The 23,819-nt window shown below is 39.1% G+C and overlaps 1 protein-coding gene across 7 annotated transcripts in view; it reads right to left on the bottom strand.

Moving 5' to 3' along the window:
• The window catches only part of LOC122567143 (1-phosphatidylinositol 4,5-bisphosphate phosphodiesterase epsilon-1-like), a 132,749-nt gene that overhangs the window by 38,272 nt on the left and 70,658 nt on the right, over positions 1–23,819 (bottom strand). For 4 of the 7 annotated variants that reach the window (XM_043725402.1, XM_043725397.1, XM_043725399.1 and 1 more), the window contains 4 exons: positions 10,791–11,088; positions 7,352–7,680; positions 6,444–6,589; positions 3,765–3,960 (listed from right to left, as the gene is read on the bottom strand). In XM_043725402.1, coding sequence (XP_043581337.1) covers positions 3,765–3,960; positions 6,444–6,466 — 219 coding nt within the window. In that variant the 5' untranslated portion in view covers positions 6,467–6,589; positions 7,352–7,680; positions 10,791–11,088. Of the gene's footprint in view, positions 1–3,764; positions 3,961–6,443; positions 6,590–7,351; positions 7,681–10,790; positions 11,089–23,819 lie in introns of those variants that run through there. The other 3 variants (XM_043725398.1, XM_043725401.1, XM_043725403.1) reach the window with 2 other exon arrangements.

The raw sequence follows: 23,819 nt of genomic DNA on the forward strand, positions 1-23,819 counted from the left end.
GATAAGTAGAACGAACAGACACTCGTTACTCGGAAACGAAATTAATAGGTTAAAATACGAAGCCTGTAATCGGTTATAGACTAATACCGTTTCGTCGACAACGCAGCTGTGATGTATAGTTACAGTTAATAAATAAATAGTGATAATTAACGAATATGTCACTCGTAAGGTATTTTTTAAGAGTATTTTTAGCGCGCGTTCTAAGAATTATTCAGATATTTTTAAATTGTCCAATTGTTTATCATACATCGTACGCAATTGTTCACTGAATTTCTTGTCGCTTAATCGGATTATCACCACGTATGAGCCAATTTGCTGGTAGATTTGCAGTTACGGATGAATACTTTGCTGCACGGCAATTATATGCTAGAATTATTCGTACATCGAAGACTTTATGGTTGAGGCGTGCTAGATTTCGTTGTAGCGATTCCGAATAACCCGACTGCACGAGAACGAAATACGTTTAACGACGCATTTTTATTTTTATTCCTTGCCGTTACTTCTGCCAATTCCTTTCAAACCCACGATATTTCATTCGGCCAATATATATCATTGTTATTAACTATTTTATATTTCAGAGTAACCGTCATATTTTATTTATAAACGATCGGAGAGCTTTAGCGCGAAAAACCAATTCACAGGCTTCAAATTGAAGCGAAATGCAGAAAAGCGGGGAAAACGATAATAACTTTTTTTTTTTTATCGATTATCAATTTCGTTTTAAACGAGAAGAACGTATCGGTAGATAATAATATGTTTTATTGCTTTTGATGTATTTCGAAACTCAAAGCCCGTTCGATATTTTCACGATTATGCGTAATATCGTGATCAACGTTAACTCGCGATTAGTTTTAGCGTGTTATAAATTATCGAGTAAAGAGAAAATTGCGTATACACGATACTGTATAAATGTGACAAAGCTCCCTATTCTAATTGTCTATAATTTAATTTCACTGTATCCTAGGTAAAGAGATAGAGAAATAGAAAGAGACAGATTGTTAGCTAACCAGATAGACGGATAGATCAGACTAGCCGTGAAATACGAATAGGAAATTATTATTCGCGGTAAGATCGATAGACAGACGTTTAAATAAAACAAGTTAAATCACGCGTTAAAATAAACGGCGCACTTTCGCTTTCTTTTCTGATAATCATCGTTGAATCGTCGAGCGAGAATCCAAGAAATATCACAAAGAGATGGCGGAGAATCGATTATGCACGCGCTCTTTGCCTTCGACGCTAGTAGTAGCTCATATCGGTGTTTCTTGCTTTAAAGTGGTCAAACGAAAGGAAAGGGTTGGTAATTTGAGTAGCTCTCTGGTATCTCCGGGCAACCTTTGGCCTCGTTCGCTGCTCGTATTCCATGGTTCGACGCTTTCGGCGGAGATCGGGGGATGTACGGATTTTATCGAGGAACTTGCTTGGCCAGATGCCAAATCGTACGTGTAAGTTCGCCGTGAAATCATCCGATCTCACAGTTCGTCTCTTTTCTTTTCACGTACTTCCGTCGTTCGACGCGTTCGAGTAAGTATGGTAGGAAAACGGTGACCGCGTCGTTATTCATCCTATCGATGTTCGTTATCCACTTCGATGCGACAAAATCGTTAAGAAAGCGTCGGCTTTCAGAAACGCGACACGAATCGTTTCGAACAGAGCGTTTTACAGAGCGTATTGGAATTATATGGCCGAAAGATATATCCGAAGATAAATGCCTCGGAACACTATACAATTTGACTGAATACAGATATCGCGTGATATCGAGCTTAGAATTGATTTAGGCTGAAACACAGTTTGATCTAGAACTGAATCGGAACTGAGATGGAACTGAGTTTGAATTGGAACAGAATCGTGCTAGAACCAATAGCGAACTGCTATTGGATCGGTGCTGAATTGATATTGCACCGATACTCATCTGTTTGGGGAAATGTATTGGGATTTAAATGCATTTTTTCGTTGCAGACGAAAAGGATAAGTCAGAAAGATACTGGAAGATCGGATTTTCTCATCGAGCGAGTCAAGTTTCGATCGGGGCATACGTACGAATTCGTTTAAAAATCATTTATAGCAATGTCGAATATTCCTTAGTCCAGAGATCGTTTTCACTCGTACGTACTTTCTTTGTGCGTAATTTGTCTTAAGATATTTCATTTATTCGAGACAGCGGTCTTCTTCGACGAATAAGCTTTTGCTTATATAAATCTAGAAATTGTTTGCTAAAAGTTCGCCGCAATCGTATTTTTTCGCATGTCGTCTAAACTTACACGGGGTTTATCGTTCGAACGATCGATAATTGTCCCTCTTGTTAATGGATAATTCGAAGAGAAATTTTGTTGATATTTACCGTACCGTTCGTTGTACTAAAAGTATATGAAAACGCGTTGTTGTATATATATTTCCTTACAAAATAACAATATCGTTTCTTTATTTATTCGCGTTAAAAATGTTACAACATTTTACCTTTTATATTACATATGAAGCAGAATCCTACGTACGTGTATCATATATGTGCCTTACGCAATAGATTTTATAAAGTGCAAAATCCGACAATTACCGAGCGAACGCGCCTTCCGTGTTTTTAAATATAGGTCAGATATCGAATATTGGAAAAATGCATTCGAATGAAAAATTTGCTCACTCTGTTGTCTATTTCAGTATTTATATTTTGCGGCCGATACCTATTTCCGATGTTAAAGATATTAAAGGAAAGACACTCACCGGTGACCTCGATCGTTTAATTGGCATTAAGGTAATCGATGGAAAAACGAAACCTTCGAAATTTTCGAACCACGATACTCCTTCTATCTTTCGTTGTTTCATTCTATCTTCATTTTCCTATCGTTTTGGCCGTGTTTTACACGCGACAGATTTTCGCGAATTTTCTATTTTGCTCTTTCAGTTTCCGCGTTTACGCGAAACGCTCGAGTGGTTCGTTAATATCGAATCGTGCCGAGATCCTATGTTTATATCCATACGAGTGAAAAACTTCGTTCGTAGAATTTTCGCACGGGAAACTTATTAATAGAAGGCAAATGAAACACGTATAGCACATGTGCAATTATCTCTTCTAATCGAAGCACAAAAGCTCGATTATGTAACCAGAAATCTTTATTGCTGCGTAAGTTCTGGAAATAGAACGGAAATAGAGGAATTATACCGTGGAGACAGAAATATCTGTTACAAAGCACTAGGTTGGAAAATTTGTAATCCGACGAAGCAAGTAACAAATAAACTAGAAATTTTATTTCGATTGTTCGAATTCAATTGTTTGAATAAAAGTTTATCTCGATAACGCCAAGTCCTGACGTATACCGATCTATATTGCAATTTTTTATTGGAAATGTACGTAATACATTTCGATATTGGGATAAACTTCGATACTTAGGAATCCACGAACTTTCGATCGACGCGTTTCAGTTACACCTTCTTTCTCGTCGACGTCTTTCACGACGACGCGCGAAGAGAACGAACGAGCTTATTTTTGCGAAAGCTGTGCGAGGGCAAGTAACGTATATGCACGGGTCATCGGACTTAAATCGATGGTTAGCGTAAAGCTTAATTCGTAAAGGTAGCAGTGTATGACGCGATATAATGGGAGCCGAACGAGGATCTGTCTTGGCTTCGAAACTCGACTTTATCGTTAGAATTACCGTAACGTTTTATGCAAAAGTTTCAAGGTCCGCCTCGTCCCGTCCTTTTCATGGTGGCAGCAGCAATTTGCTCGGCGGCTTGTGGTAATTACAGAGGAATAAAATTTAATGGGTTACCTTGGACTCGAACGCGATGACTTCCCGCAATTCCCGCAAAAAAGCTCCAAAGAACGGCACCACTGGACATTCTGGCATTGCCAAGGAGCGAGCAAGCGCGAACTCATACTCGGGAGACAAAAGGGCGGAGGATAGATTTTCCAAAACTGGTACCGGGTTGTTCACACTTTGCCAAAAGGGCTTTAGCTTGTTGCTCCTGTAAGAAAGCGTTTCGTATTCCATTATAAAACTTGAAATTAGGTACATACAATTTGTTTATAAATATAGATACGAAAGATCGTTTTCCGTTGCATCCTACTACATCCTACATAGACAAAACAGACAAAACGAGAGGAAAACCCTGCGTATACCCTGTATAACAGTCGATCGTTAATATCGTCTTTCAAGAGTTTCATCGAGTATCGTGCGAGTATCGTGCGAGTATCGTGCGAGTTTCGCGATGTAGTAGGTGGCGATAGCGCGGCCGCTCCATCTACTAAAATTTCAACTATTCGGTTAATCGCATAGTTTCCGAAAGTAAAACTCAAGTGCGAGCATATAACGCGAGGTAAATTATAAGTATACGACCGCATCGAGGACAATGGTCGTGTGTAGGACGATGGTCGAGGCAGCAGCTTTTATCTTCTTTTCGTTCGCGGTTACGAAGGTTGGTGGTTTTACGATGTCGCCAATAAAAGCTAGTTTATTTTTTCATTCGCTCTTTCAAAGCGACCACAAGAGCACGATTCGATGGCGCAGCTTGTCCCTTTGGTTATAAATTTGTACCAAAGCTCGAGATTTTTGATAACGGGAGAAAGTTGTAGCCAAGTTTACGCGCATCTGGGCAATGATTTAATTCTTCGCGCTGTACGGTCGTCGTTGATGTAACAATACTTTTTCATTTTTTTTCCTCGTCTCGTTAACTTACAACTCACCTTTGTCCTGACGTTTCGTTCGGCCAATAAAGCGAACTAGTAGCAAGTAATTTAATTAAAAAGTTGCTTCGAACGTGTACGCGTACGTAGCCATATGCACACGCCTTTCATATTTTACATTTTTCGACGTGGATATAACTTTAAGATAACGTCTATGAGATTTTAACAGCGTTTGCTTTTATGACAGTTCTGTAAATATTCGTCGTGAGGCATCATATACGTACAAGTGCCCTTGTACATCAAACTCAAGCACTACTATTGCTACTAGCTTTTAAACGAAGCGCCGTATTTCACAACATGTACTATTCTTCTTTTATTTTTTTAATGTCTCCTGCACTTTACCATAGCGTCTATTGTCTACGTAACGAAACGACTGTCGTCGTACCGGTTATGAATCTATTCTTATTTCCAAGATAACCGGAAGCCTTTGGAATAACGGTAAAAATATATTTATATAAACGATAAAACCTCCTTTGTTTTTCTTCAAAAAATGTATGTGCCTCGTATAAAATATACAAATTTTTTTTAACGCAAATATAGTTTCTCCTCACAATTGCATTCATGCACAATACGCTAGTTTTCTAGGATGAAAGGGCAGTATACGTTTCTCTATCGAAACCACACATTTTTCCGTTACTTTTGCGAAATGTAGATAATAAATAGATTTTTCAACGTTTCCTCAACTTCGATTTATACGTGATGATAAATTCACGGATCAAGCGTCATACGAGTATCTAGATATTTAGAAATGCGAAATTATATGGAGATTCGCCGACTAGGAAATAAGAATAACAAATTGGACAAGAGTCGGTTTGATTTTAGATAGAAGCGGGAAAAGAGACAAAATGGTGGAAAAATAAAGTGGAAAGAAGCATCGAGAAAGGAAAATGGGAAAAGAGTCCATAAGAGTTACAGTCGCGCGAGTCTGAATGCCATATGCGAAAGTATTCCGACATTGCGTAAGACCGAGGGAAGGATGTTTGAAGGTAGAAGGACGAAACAGCGGACTACTAACGACAAATCAAAGTTTACGAAAAGAAGGATGAACCAGCGAATATACGACGCCCTCGTAAATTTGACAAAAAGGACGTGTATCGTCGCGAGTGAAACGTTAGCCGAAAAGATTTTCCAAGGTCGACGAAACTTTGCCAGATTCTTTGACATAATCGCCAGTCGAGTCTCATTTTCGCGAATCGAGCAAAGGTTAAGGAGAATATTAAAAACTTTCTAAATCGATATCGTTGAACCAGAGGAGACTGACGAGTTTTGCCAATCTCGAACTAAAGCAGCTTTCTGCTGGGATAGCGATTAACGCTTAAAACGTAAGTTTAAATAGCGTTTTACTTGAGTCGCTAAGACCAAGGATTATAGGGTGCCTTCGGGACGCCTATTATTTCAATAGACTCGGGTTAATCGATACGAAGGCTTATCGAAGCTAGACGCGTCTTGCTCGCTGCTACAGCGTCACGAAGTTTCCAGAAATGACTTCGGATTAGGTGAAATCAAATTTGAAGTTGAGCTAATTAGCTGATGTTAAATCGAAAAACGAAGCTGGAAAGAAAAATAAACGACGCATACTCTCGCGTTATGTTTCAACGGTAATCTGATTTTATTCCAATAGGTGAGAAATTTAAGCTTTAGCGAATGTCGTGATCGTCGATGTTTCGCGTTGTACACTTTGATTAATTACGTTCATCTACTATGCACTTACGTTTAACAACCGAAGCAAGAGAAACAGAGAACAAGAGATGTACGGATAACTTACTTGAGACCGGCGACAATTTCCATGGCTGAGTTAAAGTTTCCGGTATTCCAACAGGTCTGAGCTACTCGCAGGAGACAGGACAATACCGCCTGCCTTTCTTCTAACGTTGCGCCACTTGCGATCGCGTGAGTAACCCATAAGCTTACCTAAAGTTCCAAAATATCGATAATTATGCGAGTTGCCGAATGTACTTGATACGATTATTAACTCTGTTCGTTATAAACACGTTTCTTTACACGCTGACTCAAAAATCACGGAACATCTAGTCTTAATGGAAATCCTACATTTGACGTAGATCATGAATTCTACGTTCTATAAAATTTTCAAGAATCTTCTTAATGTACTTGATAAACAGATAGCAGTAGCGTATATATATATATATATTATATATATGTATAACAACGATCTGCCTATTTTCTCATCGCGATATCTAAATAAATGAAACTAAATAAATAATTGGCAAGCACTTTACGTTGTACGCAAACACTCGGTGGCTATCGAGTAGAGTCGTCGTTCGTGCCGAAAGAAAATGAATCACCGAGAATCGGAAATAATTAAATTTCTTTCACTTGAATGTAATAATGGAACGAAAGTCCACGCGTCCATGCAACCGAAAGCGTAATACGTAATGAGAGAAGGTGAACGCGACGACAGGGAATACGAAGAAGGAGAACAGCTTCGAACGGGAAATCTAACAACTTGTAATAATTCTATTCCAACGAACGTGGTCGATACGATCTTGTTTGAACGAAACGACGTCTTAATCCTATCCCGATAATTCTATTCCTTTCGATTCCCCGTTCTCTCCTGAATTTTACTCGTTTCCTTTTTCTTTAAGCAATCCTACACAAACTTTTTTTCGCTTGGACGTTTCGTTTGATTTACCGAAGGATATTTCGAAAAATTACCTCATTAAAACGTTCGATGAGCGTTCGAACGGAAGAAAAGAGGTTGGAAACAGGCCAGTTAGACTCTTCCTCGGTCTGGGTCGAGCTGTTCGTGGTGCTGGGATTGCAGTAGCTGCGACTCGGCGACGGGGGTGGCCTGGCAGGTGATTTCGCGTTCTGATCTTGTGCCACGTGCCTGAGGTACTCTTCCGGTGGTATCTGGTAGAACAGTTGGTATTCGGTCTCCGTCAACCTGAGCGCCACCTCCTCGGGGAAGTGCAGCAGCTTGTGCAGATCCTCCAGCTCCTCAGAGCTCCGAGGCGGCTGCGGCTGCGGCCGCTTCTCCAGCTCTAATCAAACATCGTATAATACGTTCTTTAATATCCCTTCGTATAAAATGTTACACAAGCAGATTCGCCTCGAGTTTTTCCAAGAAATCGATTTCTTCGATTAAAACTCACGAGGGACTGACGACATGGGAACAACAATGTTGAAAATTGCTGTTTCCACGCAGCAAAATTCTTTTCTCCTCGTCTTTTCGCTTTCCAATAGCGTGGCAATTAGGGTAATTAAATTTGGTTCGCGCGGATGTTGAGTCGCATCGTTACAAGGAGGAACAAGGATTAAAAAGCGAAAACAATTTGATTACAGGATCGTCGTCGTTATAATTTTCTAACGTTTTAATTTCATCGAAACGAAACCTTTTCTTTTCGTCGAATTTCTTACGGATTATATCGCTATACAGCGGTACATCTCGGTGGTAAACGAAGCCCAGCAACGTAATGAGCCCACCCCCCCCTCCCCTCTTTGCGACCGAAGGACGAAAAAGAAATTGCCTGTATGTAAGAAGTCGCCAATTTCTCGAGCAACCGATCGTAAACGTATAAACTTGGCGATTGATTTTCATTGTTGTCTTACTACGTTTTACGTTGATCGCGATATTTATGAAAATACGTAACAGTCTCGATCTTAATGTTCGGTCGCTAACGAAGTTACGGTTCCGAATGTGTTAAATAGAATTGCAATCAACGTGTTGCAAAAACAACGAGTATAAATTGTTCGTTGGAAGGTCTCTATCGGAGGAAGAGTGGAAAGTGTACGTCGTAAAATATTATAAGGCGTTATTTCGAGCATGCCGACAATTTAAAATCTGTCCTAGTTCTGTCAAAAATAATTAAGATTGGCGCGACTCGTTGAGCCAGGCGTGTACCAGCATAATACGTGTACACGAGGGCTCAGAAAATGTGCAAGTGGCATCCATTTGCGGTGACAAGAATGAGCACTTGGATAATTCGACGCATCCGGAGTATGTATTACGAGTCGTCTTGTTATTAAAGTGATTCGTGACGTTATCTATTTATAACGGATTTAAACGTATCACAACGGACAACTTAATGTAAAATACGAATAAAGTATAAATTACTCTTTGTTCGCGAATATCGAGCAAATTAAGTTGAACCGCGAATAACTCCACTTTCCACTTGCAATTTTAAACTAAAAGATTGTAGCATATTATCTGATTATTTCGTTGCGTATCGCAGATACGTAGATACGTATGTGATAATATTCGTGTGAAATAGAACCGTATCGTATTTGAATGCACATATTTAGCTCAAACATTTCAGAAATGGCCATTAATTACATTACACTAACGAACGTACGAATATCTGCACCGAAGATCTATTTCGCCATAGCACATTTGTTCAAAGCTACGCGTTTGTAGCATTTGACTATCAAAATATCTGGATGAATTTATCTATGTTATATATATTTTAACTACGTATCGATCGCAGGAGAACGAAATTTCGCGAAACGATACGTTTAGATAAAAGAACAGGACGAAGCGTTTTCGAAAAATTGATCCGACACTTGGAGAATTTAAGCTACTTTGTAGCTACTACGGCGTAGTGTTTCTTATAAAGGAATTCATTTTAGCGAGAGCACATAACGTCCAAGTTTCACAGATCTATAGTACGTTAAGTAGCGGACCTTGAAACTTAATGATAACGTCCAAGTCTCACAGATCTATAGTACGTTAAGTAGCGGACCTTGAAACTTAATGATAACGTAGGTAGTTGAAAACTACCTGTCTTAATCTAGCTTTAGTACGAAGAATTTACACGAAAATCGTATGCTATAAGCTAAAGACGTTAATCAGATGTACGTACGATATACACGTAAACGATTGGAGATGCATTTTCTCCTAAAACACATCCCTTCTGTTCTAATTACCATAAACTACTACACGTACGTGTACAGCTGTATATTACAAGTATAGCGTATAGAGACACGTTTTCCATTCTTTTACCGCGATCCAACGAATTTCAATGTAACGCTCCTTCTATGAATCATGGAACATCATTTATACAACACATAATCATAAGTGGGATGCGAAATTATGCGATGCAATAGTTACGACGCAAAGGCTACCAAACGTATAATTCCATAATTCGAATAATCAGTCACATCTCGGTCTATGTTGCGAAAGAATTTCATTAAAATCAATTTTCTTCGTATCCCACTCGAATATCTTACTGCTGCAATCGAAGTATCACCTCATAAAACAATGAAATCGACCGAACAGGTGCGAGCAAATATGATTAACGATTTACATCGTGGCGCAACATCAGAATGGAATTGCGAACGATGAAAATTTGCGTCCCGATGGAGCGTTCAAGCGTTTCCGAGCGAAACATAGAAAAAGACGAAAAAAGAGCAAAAAAAAAAAAAAAAAAAAAAAAAAAAAAAAAAAAAAAAAAAAAAAAAAAAAAAAAAAAAAAAAGAGAAAAGAGAAACAAACGTTTTCAAACGAAATCCGCTTGGTTGCGGGTGGCATGAAAATTTCATTTGTTTTCGCATCCCTGCGGACCGAAGCATATTGAACGAACAAAATCATAGCGGGTGACGGTGCAAGCTTGACCTCGATTAAATTATTATGCTCGAAGGAGAAGGTCCCTTCGTATAGCAAAATTTATATCTTGCCTGCCGAAGAAGGAAACGCTATATCCTGCACACGTCGCACTGTCTCGCTACGAAACGGAGACTCGGATAAGAAGAGAGGAACGACGCGAGAGGGAAATATTATAAAGGAACGAACGAACGAAGCTACGTTGGAAAATTGTCCAAGAAATATGCGTGCGAAAGTGCGTAAAGAGTCAGAATCGTACGTTAGTTTCGCAAAGGAGTACTTGCAACATTTAAAGCGCGATGTAAGACGAGGTATTAGATCTTCGATATACTAAAATGCTAAACGCACCTAATCGGCTAAAATGCAGCTGTATCGTCAGAACCGTAAGTATAAAAGAGCAATGTAGAATGTATCAACGTGTTCTTCCGATTTCTTCAAAACTTGACTCGTATCCTACTTTTTGGTAGCACTTGTTAACGATTAAGACGTTGCGTAGACAGAAGATGTGCCTTGAAGAATTGTTTCAAAATGTGATTATATGTTTGGACCAACCTTATCAGGTAATGATTCGGCCACGTGGGGTGGAGGAAGCGGAAGTGGCTGTACTATTCGTCGTTGACGGTGATGAAAACGGCTCTTCCACCCACGGCCACGGGTGGAATCGCCACTGTTCACCGTTGAAATCAGCCCGACGACCACGATGGGTAATCCCCACGTAGTTTTGCAGCCTGCATCAAGACGGCTCCATTGACCTCTACTTAACAGGATCACTAGGATCAGCTTTCGTCTTTCTCCTATTCTTTTCCGTGTCTTTCTTCTATCTTAAGAACCACTACGTCCCTTAGTTGGCCTAGAAATCAGAAAGAGAAAATCTCTGGGTAATTTAAACGTACTATTAAACCGCTAAAAGATGGAAGATACTAGCAAGTAAAGACGAGAGAAAGAAACCAGAGGGTGAAGCTAGAGAGACGTACGTTCGAATAAATTTATTCCTAGAAGATACGAGTTAATGTAATTTTCTAAATATATCCGAAAGTAAGATGACGAAATGTGCGTGCTGCGTCGAACGTTTGAAATTTCTGTATCAAACAACAGGCTGTATAGCTAGAACTCGCCAAAATTTTGTACAGGCGATACGAAGATACGATTGGAAAACGACGATATTCTTATCGCGTTTCGGGGCAGAAGCAAATCGTTTCGCATAACTGACAAGATTATAAGGTTGTGTAAACTATCGCGCTAATTTTTTCCATCGTATTATTCAAGCAATTTATCGTTTCTAAATTTCAATTAATGTAATATACAATAATCGTGCTAGATATTAGTTAATTAATACGCCGATATACCAATTTGATGTTTCTAATGTATTTAAATCGACATTTCGCACGGTATAACGAGACAAAGCGTTATTGTCCGCGCGTTACGTAGCGCATACGATATCGTAGCTGCATTACTCCAATAAGTCCAATACGTATCAATATCGATGAAATTATCTTCGCCACTCGTTCGTTTTCTTCGATTCAACGGATATTCGACCGATAATGTTTCGTCGTTTCTTTATCGACGAGAGGATTCGTTTATGGTCAGAACTGTGCGCGCGTGATTGTCGCACAAAGGATTCGCTGGTATATTCGGGCAATGTCAAAAGGAACTTCCAGAAAGCGCAGCCACTCGTTGCAAAGATAGCTACGAACTGTCGTCAACGGAATACAGCGGCGAATCCAACGACTCTCACAGGAACAATGTTAATTTCTGTTTCGTCCTTCTTTCTGGATTAAACGTCAACTGTTACGGCACGAGTATCTTTTCCAGACGCGCGCATTCTTTCTTCCCATTTTTCTTTCTATTTCTCCGCTTAACGCGGGACTTTGAAAAATGTTCACCAACTACGGCCGACAATTTCGTTTATTCGAAAAATGTTGCGTATCTACCTTGCCACTTTTTAAATATCCTTGCACGATATAAAGATAAAACGGCACGAGTCTAATAAAAAAATGGTAAGTTCCGTTTAAACTTGCAAATCGTTCGAAGTTTTAACGTAATCTCTTTAGAAGTGGTCGTTCGCGGTAGTTTCCTCGACGACGAAATTCGTCGCCTTTGTAGCAGTCGTAGAAACGAAACGGCAGTTGAAGAAATCGCGATTACGCGTTTCCATCGAAATTCTCCTTGTTTGCTCGCACTTTGCTAAGCGGTCGACTGAAAACGCTAAAAACGACCTTGAACGCTACGTAACGACCGTCCGGTTTAACGCGGATCCGCGGTAATTTCACAGAAGCAAAAAGCAGCAGAAGAGAGGAAAAGAAGATTAGGAATGCAATTTCGCGTGTGCCCATGTCGGTGGTCAGCGATGAGATTTTTATAGGGTCGGAAAGTTACGACTTTCTTAAAGACAACCGTAAGTACCATCTGCTCTTTTTGAAAAAATTATGATTCGCGATTTCATTTACCTTTTATGCTCTTTAAACTTGAAAACCGTGGAATTACATATCCTTTCACCCGAGAATTGTATTTTCGAATGTAGCGAACGTCCTTGTCGTTGAAATTGTTTGTTGAATCATTCAACGCTTTGCTTCAGAAAACGTTAATACTTTGTAGATTTTTCGTAGACTTTTTCACAGTTGCAAGTATCGTCGTACTAGTTTCACGTATTAACAAAGCTGTACCATGCGTGATCGAAGCAATCGTATGCCGTTTAAAAAGTTCCAGCAAGTGGAACAAATATTTGCGATTGAAAATCAGCGTATACGTAGCAAAGTAGTTGGCAATTTTCGTACGATCGTTACGTCGAAATGAAAGTTAAAGGAAATTACTAAAGAAAATGCGCGACTGCTTTTAATTTGCGACTCTTTATGAAACGACTGTTTCCAAGTTTTACGAAGTTTCTGGTTTCTTTTCTTCCGCGCGTACTATATCTATTCGTGCTTTGATCGCTCGAGCACTCGCCTTTCGATCAATCTGCGTATAGGCGCACGTCGACAACCTTAGAATGCTGTTCGATGAACCAGCTGTGTACTCGAAAATCAAAGACCCGTTTATCTTTCACCCGTTTGATTTTACCTTTTTCTCTTACCTCCAGGAAAGACATTCCTTTTATTAAACAATAGCGCTCGAGTCGATTATATTTCCACACGACGAAATTAAATGCCGCGTCGCTTAAACATTTCTAGATACGACGTTGCTCTGCACCGTGTCATACCGAGGCTGTGTCACGTTTCGCCTGTCTGGTTCCCATTTCCTTTGGAATGGAGGATTTTGGTCGAAACGACGTTGTAGTCGCCGTTCTATGTTAAAAATATCTTAAGTTATCCGAATTCGGAAACTTTCCACTTGTTAGGAATACCGGATAGTAATAGATGGTATAGCGTATTCTCGCGAGAGCTATATTTATACGAAGCAATAGCAACTAGGTTTACCTTCGAAACGGTGCTGTTGTACAAGGAGGAACAATAGTTTACGAGCGAAGATTTCGTATACGTATAAGCAGCGCGTTGCTCAATTTGTTTCTGATGTGATCTCGAAACGCGTACATACACATAAGCGCTTCCTGCGATTGCCCTCTGATTGCTATTAAACGCATTAATTTGCAAGAGCGGATAATTAATGGGAAACCACCTCGAGGGAAATTGCTTCTCGTAATTTAATTTATGCTATTTATATCTATTTAAATAAAGGGAAAGGGAAAGGTAATCGAGTATAAATAGCTTCACGTGATTTCTAAAGCAGCGACTAAATATCTAAAGGAGGAGGAGAGAGAAATTAACCAAGTTTAAATACGTTCGTGCGATTTCTAAAGCAACGAGGATTCGTATAATCGAGTATCGAAATTATTAAAAACTCGAGAAACATTGGTTGCACGAAAATTACACGAAATTGTTTCCTGTATAATATTCGTCTCGCAGAAATTGTTCTAGTCGAGAATGCTCGAAGAATGAAAGAAGAAGAAGAAGAAGAAGAAGAATGAAACGAAGATGTCTTCCCTCCGTGTCAGTGCTACCGGCTGCATCGGTAAAGATTTCTAGCAAGCTTTCGAAGGCTTTAAACAACGTGCGAGCAACAAAGTTAGGTTAAAGCTCGTATGGACATCGAACCTTATAGTTAGACTTTAGAGAATTTTGCTACGGAACTCTGGCGGCGAGTGAAGTAGACCCGCCACGGATGACTCTGACATCGGCAAACGCGAAGGCCGGCAAAATGAAAATATCCAAGGATTCGTTTATGATATAAATTAAGGTCGATCTCAACGAACGTAGGATTCAACTGTGCAGCGTATCGCGTGCGCGAACAGAAAGAAATTTCCGGCTATTCCATTTGAGTTCATTTTGCACGATAGAAGTTTATCTCGTTTGCACCTCGCAAGCTGTACGATATTGTAGCACGTTCTGTTTTTTCACCGCAGATTTTATGAAAGCAGCGAGCGTACTTACGTTCGCGAGAAAACTCCACCAGGGAGTAGAGAACGTTCTGTAACTTTTCAAGTTTATTAGTCTCGAGGGTAGTGCTCGCGTTCTTATTGAAACAAAGTTCCAACGCCGCTGACTAATTGGGGGATACGTTTCTTTCTTTTGTAACTGCACAGATTTCGAAGATTTTTATCTCGCGATCGCGCGATAAATATCGCACGTCTGGCTGCTGCTTTGGCGTTGATACCACTTTTGCTTGGAAACCAGTTAGGCAGGACGTCGCGCGTGCGACACGGACAAGTGCAGAAAACGCAAGACGCGAAACGTGTACTAACGCTATTGCGCATAACTACGCCATTTACGAGTATTTTAGTAAATGTACGTTTGTAGCAAATAACTTGTCGTTTCTATACTTTTCCAGATTAGTGCCAAATTTTACTAACGATGTAATCACACTGTGCGCTCGTATCTCATCGTAGCAGTGAAATTTCAACAAATTTCGCCCCACGTACGTACATAATAGATTTCCGCAAATCTTGCCAACCATCGTAGATACGTGTAAACGTTATTTTTTAATTTTTATTTATGAAATACGGTGGCACCGTTTTACGAGAAAATTGCCACAACCTATACGCGTATTACGATTTTACACAGGTGGAAGATCTAAAAATTTTAAAAAGCCTGGAAGATTTTAGCGCGACTGGTGGATGGTAAAGTGGAAATTGGATTCGATAAATTTCGGTACCAACGACTTCAAGTACGTTTACTTCGGCTGAGCTCGTGTGTTTTAAATCGACCAAGCCATCCATCCACTTTCCGTGGCTTCGAATCAAACACGATCCGCTTGCAAGCAACTCGTCTTATTAATCCACAAACCGTCTGGCAAACGAACGAGTCAATTCGATTCGTCGGTCTTTATATCGGCAAATGAAACGGAAGCCGTATACCGGTAGCCGAGTTTTCGTTATAACGAGAAAAAAATAAAATATTGGCCAGATATCGTTTACATTAACAGCTGTCAGCTGTGTTCACAACGCAACGATTAACTCCGATGTTCCTGTCGTGTTCTTATTCGATAAAATATTATTGACCAATATGCGCGAAACGTTAGCATGCATTTTCGAGTATAAAATATTACGCGCGATATCACGAATCGCAGATAAAATACTGGCGTGTTTTATTCCGTAGCTTTCTCAAAACAGAGAGCTTGAATTTTTTTAAACCAAACGTTTAACACGTCTGCTTGTTATTATTCGTTGTCGTTAATTTCTTATCTGTTGTTTTTTAACGCAAGTTTAAACGATTAGGTCATGCGTGCGATACCGATCTTTATTCGTAGCGCAAGACCGAAATTTTGGAAAAACCATGAAATTTTGGAAAAACTTTTCGTATTAATTCGCGCGAGACACATATTTATTTATCCTTTTTTACTACTTATCGCATGATCTTTCTCCTCCGGCTTGGGATACAATTGCTATTACATTTCTCCCTGGCTTACGCTTGCTACACGAAACATTAGAATGCGAAATATTAGAATATCGAGATAAGTTTTGTATGAAAATTGTGATAGATATGATACGAAAGTACGTATATAATTTTAATTGAGAAAGATACCGCAACTTGAACGAAACGAAAATCGTTAACTGACTTACGGAATCGACGTAAATATTCTATACAATTATACAATGATCACGGATACAGGGATCTAGAATTGCGAAAAATAAAAATGACGAAGAAATTCATAAAATTATCGCCGACAGGAATATCACTTTTATAGTGTATTATCTTTCTACGATAATTATTTTCAACCAAGTAAGAAATAAATTGCAGCTATGACAACGTAACGAAAATGACGCTGACAAATTATACGTAGGTGTAAATGGCTCATAGGTACTTAAAAAATCGAGCGATTCACGAGTCGTTCTATCAACAACAACTGCAAATTTGCAAATCCTTTGTTCGAGTTAGACCCGTCAGTTTTTCGACTTTTTCGAACTTTTTACTTTTTCATCGACCAGTGAGTCTAGTTTTTGCGCCGCAGGTATTATGGTGCAATATCGAGCGCGTTTAAAGCTGACATAACCGACCGGAAAATCCATGAACACTCGGCTTTCTATACTTTCCGATCACCAGATTGAAGGTTCCTAGTTATTCGAGTATATTATTTTTCAAGCTTACGTACAACTCGTGACAAAAGCTATTTACCTTTTATTTAAGTCTCTTTCGCTTTAAATTTATCATCGCTCTGACGTTGACCGAATTATATATGCCTTAAATAATTATTAAAATTCGCTCTATTTATACAGTATGAATATCTATTGTAAAATGAAAATACAGCATCGGTAGCAACATATATTATTACAGTTTGGTTGATTAAATAGTGGTATTAACGATAAACGTTCGTTTAGACATAGAAATTGAAAACGCACCGATATGGAAATTTTGTTCACGCGTACAACAACGTTATAATCTTACATTTTACACGAAGAAGTAGAACAAAGATACTAAACTAACTAAATCCTCCCCTATCTTCGCTATGTAGAAGCACTTTTTCAAACGATTCTCAAACAGATGAAAATTAATAACATTTGAAAAATTACGAATTACGATAAATTATGGCAAAGTATCGGTCTTTCAGTTCGGTTGAAGATCTTTTACGTTATACGCGTTTTACCATATCTCGGCGACGTATAATATACACACGTGTATCTAAGCTACAAACAAGTTGAACATGTCGCGAGGAACGCTTTTAATTTTTGGTTTCGACCTCTTCCTCGCCGATCATTTACATACTAAATCTGCTCGTACGTATAAATCGTTCGTTTAAAAGGATTTTTCTTCCGTTAAAAGCGTTTCAACGTAATCCATTAAAATAGCAGAGGGCCGAAACGAAGACATCAGAATAAAGACTAAATTATTTTTCGCAGTTGGACGTTTTAAATCGCAAATTTATTTCTCATTTCGTGGTTTATCAGGGGTTGAACGTATCGCGTTAAAGTTGCCTCTCCTCTGTTTCCCTCGACCCTCTCTTACTTTCTGCTCCGCAACGCAACGGCAACGAAAGCTTTTATAAAATCGTGGTTAAATCTCATCATGGTGCGGCTTTTTCCTTTCTTTCTCGAAACAATGTTTCCAGCGTCGGCACGACGTAGCATCAAAGTGTAGGGAGTAAAAATCCTGTCGCCTGCTCGTTGCGCGTGCCTTCAAAGATATTAATATTATTCCTCCGGATTAACCTGTATTTTCATCGAGTTCCGAGTTTCTCGAGTTCCCGCGGCAACTTTATAAAGCGATACGAAAAAGAAATTTTCCTTTTGCTTTATCGTAGATTACAGCTGAACTTTGTTCGGTCAACTATTAATTCCAATATACGTTAAACGGATACGCATGGAGATAAGATTTATCGATATACAGCGGAGAGCAGAGTATAGAGAGTAAAGTAAAATTCAAATAATACGGATAAGCTGATGTACTTAACTGCTTTATCGATGACGTAACGTTGAACGAAATAGGAAAAATATTTTTTATACCTTACGATATTTCTTTGACTTAAGTTGCAATTTCAAATTTCCACTCAAAGTTTTCTTATAACTGTAAACGAAAAACAAACGTATTAAGGCTAGTTAAAAGCAAACTTTAGAATGATATATATATATACAAACAAGCAAAAGTTAAATTTCGAAGCATCGCGTTAAACGAAACTAATTAAAGAAGAAGAAACGCGTTTTTATAGATTTCCAATTACGCGGTACCACGGAAGAAGATTGTAGGGAATATTTGCGGTAGATATCGAAGTCGAACGTGCACGTGTACCTGCGTATCTTTGAACAGACGGAAGCCAATTGACCGTAGTTCGGACAGAGGGTATGAGAAAACGAGGGAAAGACGTGTAATATGTGGGGCGGTCGATGGGACTGTCTGTATAGCCTATATCGTGTAACCTGTTCGGCAGAACGTTTACGCGTGCTTTTAACTTTCGCACTACCGTGCTTCTGCGTACATTACGGTCCCAGCTATATTAACAAACGGCAGTGTGTATGCGTACTCACGTTCCCAGTGACAGGGAGCTAACGGAAATTGCGAAAGAGAGCGCAGTTAACCACGAAAGGAAGCAAGTAGTTACGTACATAGGTTTACGCGTTCCGAGTTAAACGATTCCGACTTGCTGTTGGGCGAAACTTGTTGCCAGCTAAGCACTTTGTCGCTTTCGGATCGTGTTCTCGAGGATGCATGGATATAGAGGCACGGTAGGGCTCTAATATTTATCAACCAGCGAGATCCGTTTAAAACGTCGCGTAACGTCTTATGTTTAAAGATCGACCGCTATATATACAGGTTGGTTGGTAACTGGTGGTACAAGCGGAAAGGGGGCGATTCTACGCGAAAAAAGAAGTCGAAAATATAGAATACAAATTTTTCGTTCGAGGCTTTGTTCTCGAGAAAATCGACTTTGAATTTTCGCTCGATACGCGCGCACGGTATATACAGTATAGCTTTGTCGTACTTACTCGTTGTGCGCAAATCGCATCGCAAGTATTTTTTACAGCATCCACGGTTGTATCGCCTTTTTGAAACTCATTAAGCGCGCAATACCGCAAACGGATCTCATTAACGCACGTTTTTTAATTTTTTTTTCGTAGAGTTGAGAAAAAAATTTAGGATTTGTTTTGAATTCGGGAAAGCTGTCGCTCTAACGGAAGGCATTCTAGAAACGCGACACGACACGTTTATATAAAATGGGCGAAAATAACAAAGACGATAACTTTTCGTATAACGTCGAAGATCTAAATTCCAGTTTCTTCTAATTTTGTACAATTCTCTAAGGTTTAAAGATCAACGGATCAACGAAACTTTTAAACCTAATAGTTGCCGTGATATTCCGTGAAATATGTTTCCAACGCCCAACTTTCGGGCTGTATCGATACCACGAAACTTCGTTAACTTGCTTATTCATTTATTATTCGACATATACTCGACGAAAGAACGGAAATTACGCGCGCATGAATTAAATCGACTGAAAGAAATTACAGGAAATGTAGGAAATGCAACTGTCTATATATCTTAATATTTTATCGTATTCGAGTTCCCATCGTTGCGAGTTTTAAGACGGATGCGAAGCTTTCAACTAATTCATTTTATTTCTAAATTATATCGTTATCGATATTTAAGAAGCGACACGTTCGATCATCATCGTTCGATGGAAAATCGAACGAACAAACTGCGTATACAATTTCATGAACATACGTAAGTAGAAGCTATATATAGTACGCACGTATATGGCAAGAAAATTAGCGTACACATGCCCAACTGCGTCCCTAACGTACATACGCTCGCGATATAAAGTAACGCGTGTGCAACATGTAGCTCTCTAACGATGGACACGTTATCATCGCTACCGCCGAAGGTCCCATGATCGATCCTATCAACTATCAAACTCCATTAACTCGTGCGTTCACCTGCTACCTGCCTACCATTATATACGTATGTAGGTACCTGCATTCACAGGGGGTCGGTCAGCTTTTGCTACGAACCTGACGCGAAACCTAATTTTGCCACAGACAAATAAGACATTTTGCTGTAATCGCAGCGGGAAACCAACGTGATATGCACCCGTTGAAAATCTCCACTTCCTGTCACGTACGTCTACCCAGATGGTTCAACGTCATTTAATATAAAATTTTTGTTCCGCGAAATGAAACCACTAAATCCTATAACGCTTGAATTTTCTTCAACCGAATCCTATCTTTATTACTTTGAAACTTTTCCACTTTCTAGACGGAAAAGACAGAATAAAATTACAAGAAACGCGAATCCATGCCGAAGGTTCGTTTCAATAACAAACAGATATTACGCTTAATAAATAGGCCAGGCTTGTGGGCGTATCTCCATCAGCGGAACCATGTTTAAAGAATTTAAAGTAAAATTGCGAGAAGCTAAAAAGCATGTTTTGCAACCGAACAGTTACGACGATATTTTAACGCGTTCTATAACGACGATGAATTCAGTTGTACTTATTCATCGACTCTTTCGATTATCTCGTTCGTAACGACGTAACAACCACTTATTTTAACAAGCATTCTCGATTAATTTCGATCAGATTTTAATTCGCTATTCGATTCTACATCGCCTGTCAATTCTAAACTCGATATTTTCTAAGCTAAGATATTTTGTAAGATTAGTTACACGCGTTTTTCGAGCATTCTCGCGCGATCGGAGTGTCTACTGTCGCGTTTTGATACAAAGAGTTTCCGAAATGTAGGCCAACCATCGTTTAAAATCGAAATTGATAGGATCTGTAACTTATGTTTCATCGATTATCGAAACACGCATATTTATGGGTCACGAATTACGAAAGAACCGAAGAAGTTCCGTTCAAAACTCTCGAGATTTGCATTTGATTTGATTATCAAAGTGACTTGGACCGATAAACTGTCTACCAAAGTCGCTCGAGTAATACGAATGGGGATGTAGCTACCGAGTTCTGAAGCGCATTAAACTACTTTGACGGTTTAATAGCTGTTCCTGGGTATTTTCAGGCTATTTCCACTATTTTAAAGGATAATTAGTTACACAACCGAAGCTGCATCAATTTTACTAAAGGTAAAAGAAAAATAACAACTGGCGGAAATTACCTGGTATTATTAAAAATATTTAAATAATCGTTGGCGTTATACAACGTTTAATATGTATCACACGTATAAGCATATTAGTTAGATAAATTTATTTAAGATTATCTATTACGTAATTTTCAGTAATAATCTGTTAATCGAGAAAACGAAAAATTGGAAAAATTTACCTTTAAAGAGACCATCTATCGTAGTTAATGAATCGACATATTATATTTAATATTTACAACGGTAGCCAGTTATACAACTGTTTAAATATAAAACTCGCGAGCCTTCGTTATACCGTTACCTAATTGTTTCGATGTTACCTGCTACTCTATTAATACTATTAATTCTGTTAAAAATCCATAACGTCGAAATACGTACAACGATCTCCGAGTTAGCGTAATGACGTTCGCGATTGTACAATTATACCATAGGTTTCCACGAAGATCGATTACATCGTCGGATCGCATAACAAAGTTATAGACGATTTTATCAGACGCGCAACCAATTGCAGATCCTAAAGGGTGTTTTACGCGATGTCAAGATATATACGTACGTCTATCGTTAGAATATCGTTAGCATGTATCGTTACAGATTAGCAACGTTTTACAGCAACAACTTACGGACACAGCTACAGCACGTAGATACAATTATCAGTCATTTTTTTCTGAAATTTCCACCATCTCCATCGCATCGTCGAAAGTATCGGGATTTTATCGGAACTGAAGATATAATATGAAATACGTAAGGAGAATTTGAAATTCATACCGTTGCACTCTGTTTCGCATTTGATATATCACACGATAGATACGGACTATGTGCATAACGGTTAATTTTATCTGCCTTTGCTCTCGTGAAGTTTCGCGGTGAATGGCAGTGTTGCGAATAATAAAAAGTTGGAAGCTAAATGGGCATAGAGTTACTGCTGACTGCGCTGCAAATTTTTCCTGCAAAAAGCAACCGTTCGTGCGCTAAATATTCATATGGGGAAAGCGGCGCGAAGAGCTTTGTCAGAAGTTAAATAAAATACAGTATACGTTTTCTCATTTTTCTTTTTTTTTTTTTTTCACTTCAAGAGCTAGAAAATGATATTTCAAGTCAAGTCCTCGATCTTTAATTGCGTATTATAATTTTCATACTTGCGTAACGAATCGATCGACTTTTTAAATTGCACGCAACACAACGTTCGAACCGCAGAACGGTTATATATCTCCTTGTAATATCTGTCGTATTTATTCGTTCTAGTTTCTCGGTTCAGTCGCTTAAGTTACACGTTATTACGCGGTATAAGCAAAATTGAAAAAGATTCTGTTTAAGTAAAACACGTGAGTGTTCTCGTTATCAGGTATAGCGTGTAAAGTTGAAAAAGGAAATAACGCTACACGGACGAGTGGCGAAATTAGGTCTTCAAAGGATCGTATGGAAGGTTCGAACGGGGTGAAATATCGCGGAGGAAAGAACAGCGTGATAAAATACAATTTCGCTTAAATCGAACCGTGACCGATGATAAAACGTAGATTGCCGGTGTCTCGATAGGAGAAGCTGATGAATATTATCCTTTTGTTCAGGATTCCTGGAGCCACGCCCAAGCAGGAAGTCCTGAGATCGATATCACGTGTGTGCGTTGTTCACGAGTAATCCATAATCTTTTTAACAGCTCGTAGAACACGGAGAGATTTCATTTACAAGAAAAATTAATCCACTCGATCCTTTCCACTCTATGGAAATCTTTTATCTTTTACAGCGCGTGCACGTACAAAGTTCCAACGATTTGGGCGATACGTTGCCATGGCCAGAACGATACCGCGATATAAATAGAAACCGAATTCTGACAAAGGTGTTTCTTCGTATCGCCAAATATGTTTTCCCGCGACCACGAAAAAGATATTTCCCTGGTTTTTTCAATTTCAATAACTTGTCGTCAACTGTACGTGAATGGTAGTTTGATTCCCAGAAATACGCGCGTAATATACGCGACGGATTGTCAATTTAGACAGCGACGTTTTGTCCGTCTGATAAACCGCTTTTGCCCGCCTGATAAACCGCTTTGGCGCGTGTCGATTCGACCACAGTACCACGCTCGTGCGCGAGTATTAGGAAACTCGATCAACGCTCTAATTGTTCTCCGTTTTCTCCGTGTCGTATCGCTGCTTTGAAATACGTAACCGCGTATAATCCAAAAAAAAAGAAGCAATCTGTGTCAGAGCAAGAAGTTTATAGAAGAAGAAGAAGGATATATGATATTATAAGTTGAACGCCTGGCATCCTACTTGTGAGAATTCGTCGCCAACTAGCGAGACAAGGGCTGGAAGGCTCAGTGGCCAGCGACCAAAGTGGGATGGAACGGGTGATAGCGGTGTTCGGTCAAAGGAAACATTTATCTTTTCTTATTTTCATATATCATATTATAAGTTGAACGCTACGCATCGTACAAAACGTACACGACAAGATGCTTTGGATAATATTGGACGGCAGATTGGATAGCAGTGGATAACGATAGATAATACTAAGTACTATTGCAGAAAGTACTCGATACTTGTTTGCTCGAATCTCTCGGTGGATAATCGTCG

Source organism: Bombus pyrosoma, linkage group LG4, assembly GCF_014825855.1.
Source record: "Bombus pyrosoma isolate SC7728 linkage group LG4, ASM1482585v1, whole genome shotgun sequence".
Lineage (NCBI taxonomy): Eukaryota > Metazoa > Arthropoda > Insecta > Hymenoptera > Apidae > Bombus > Bombus pyrosoma.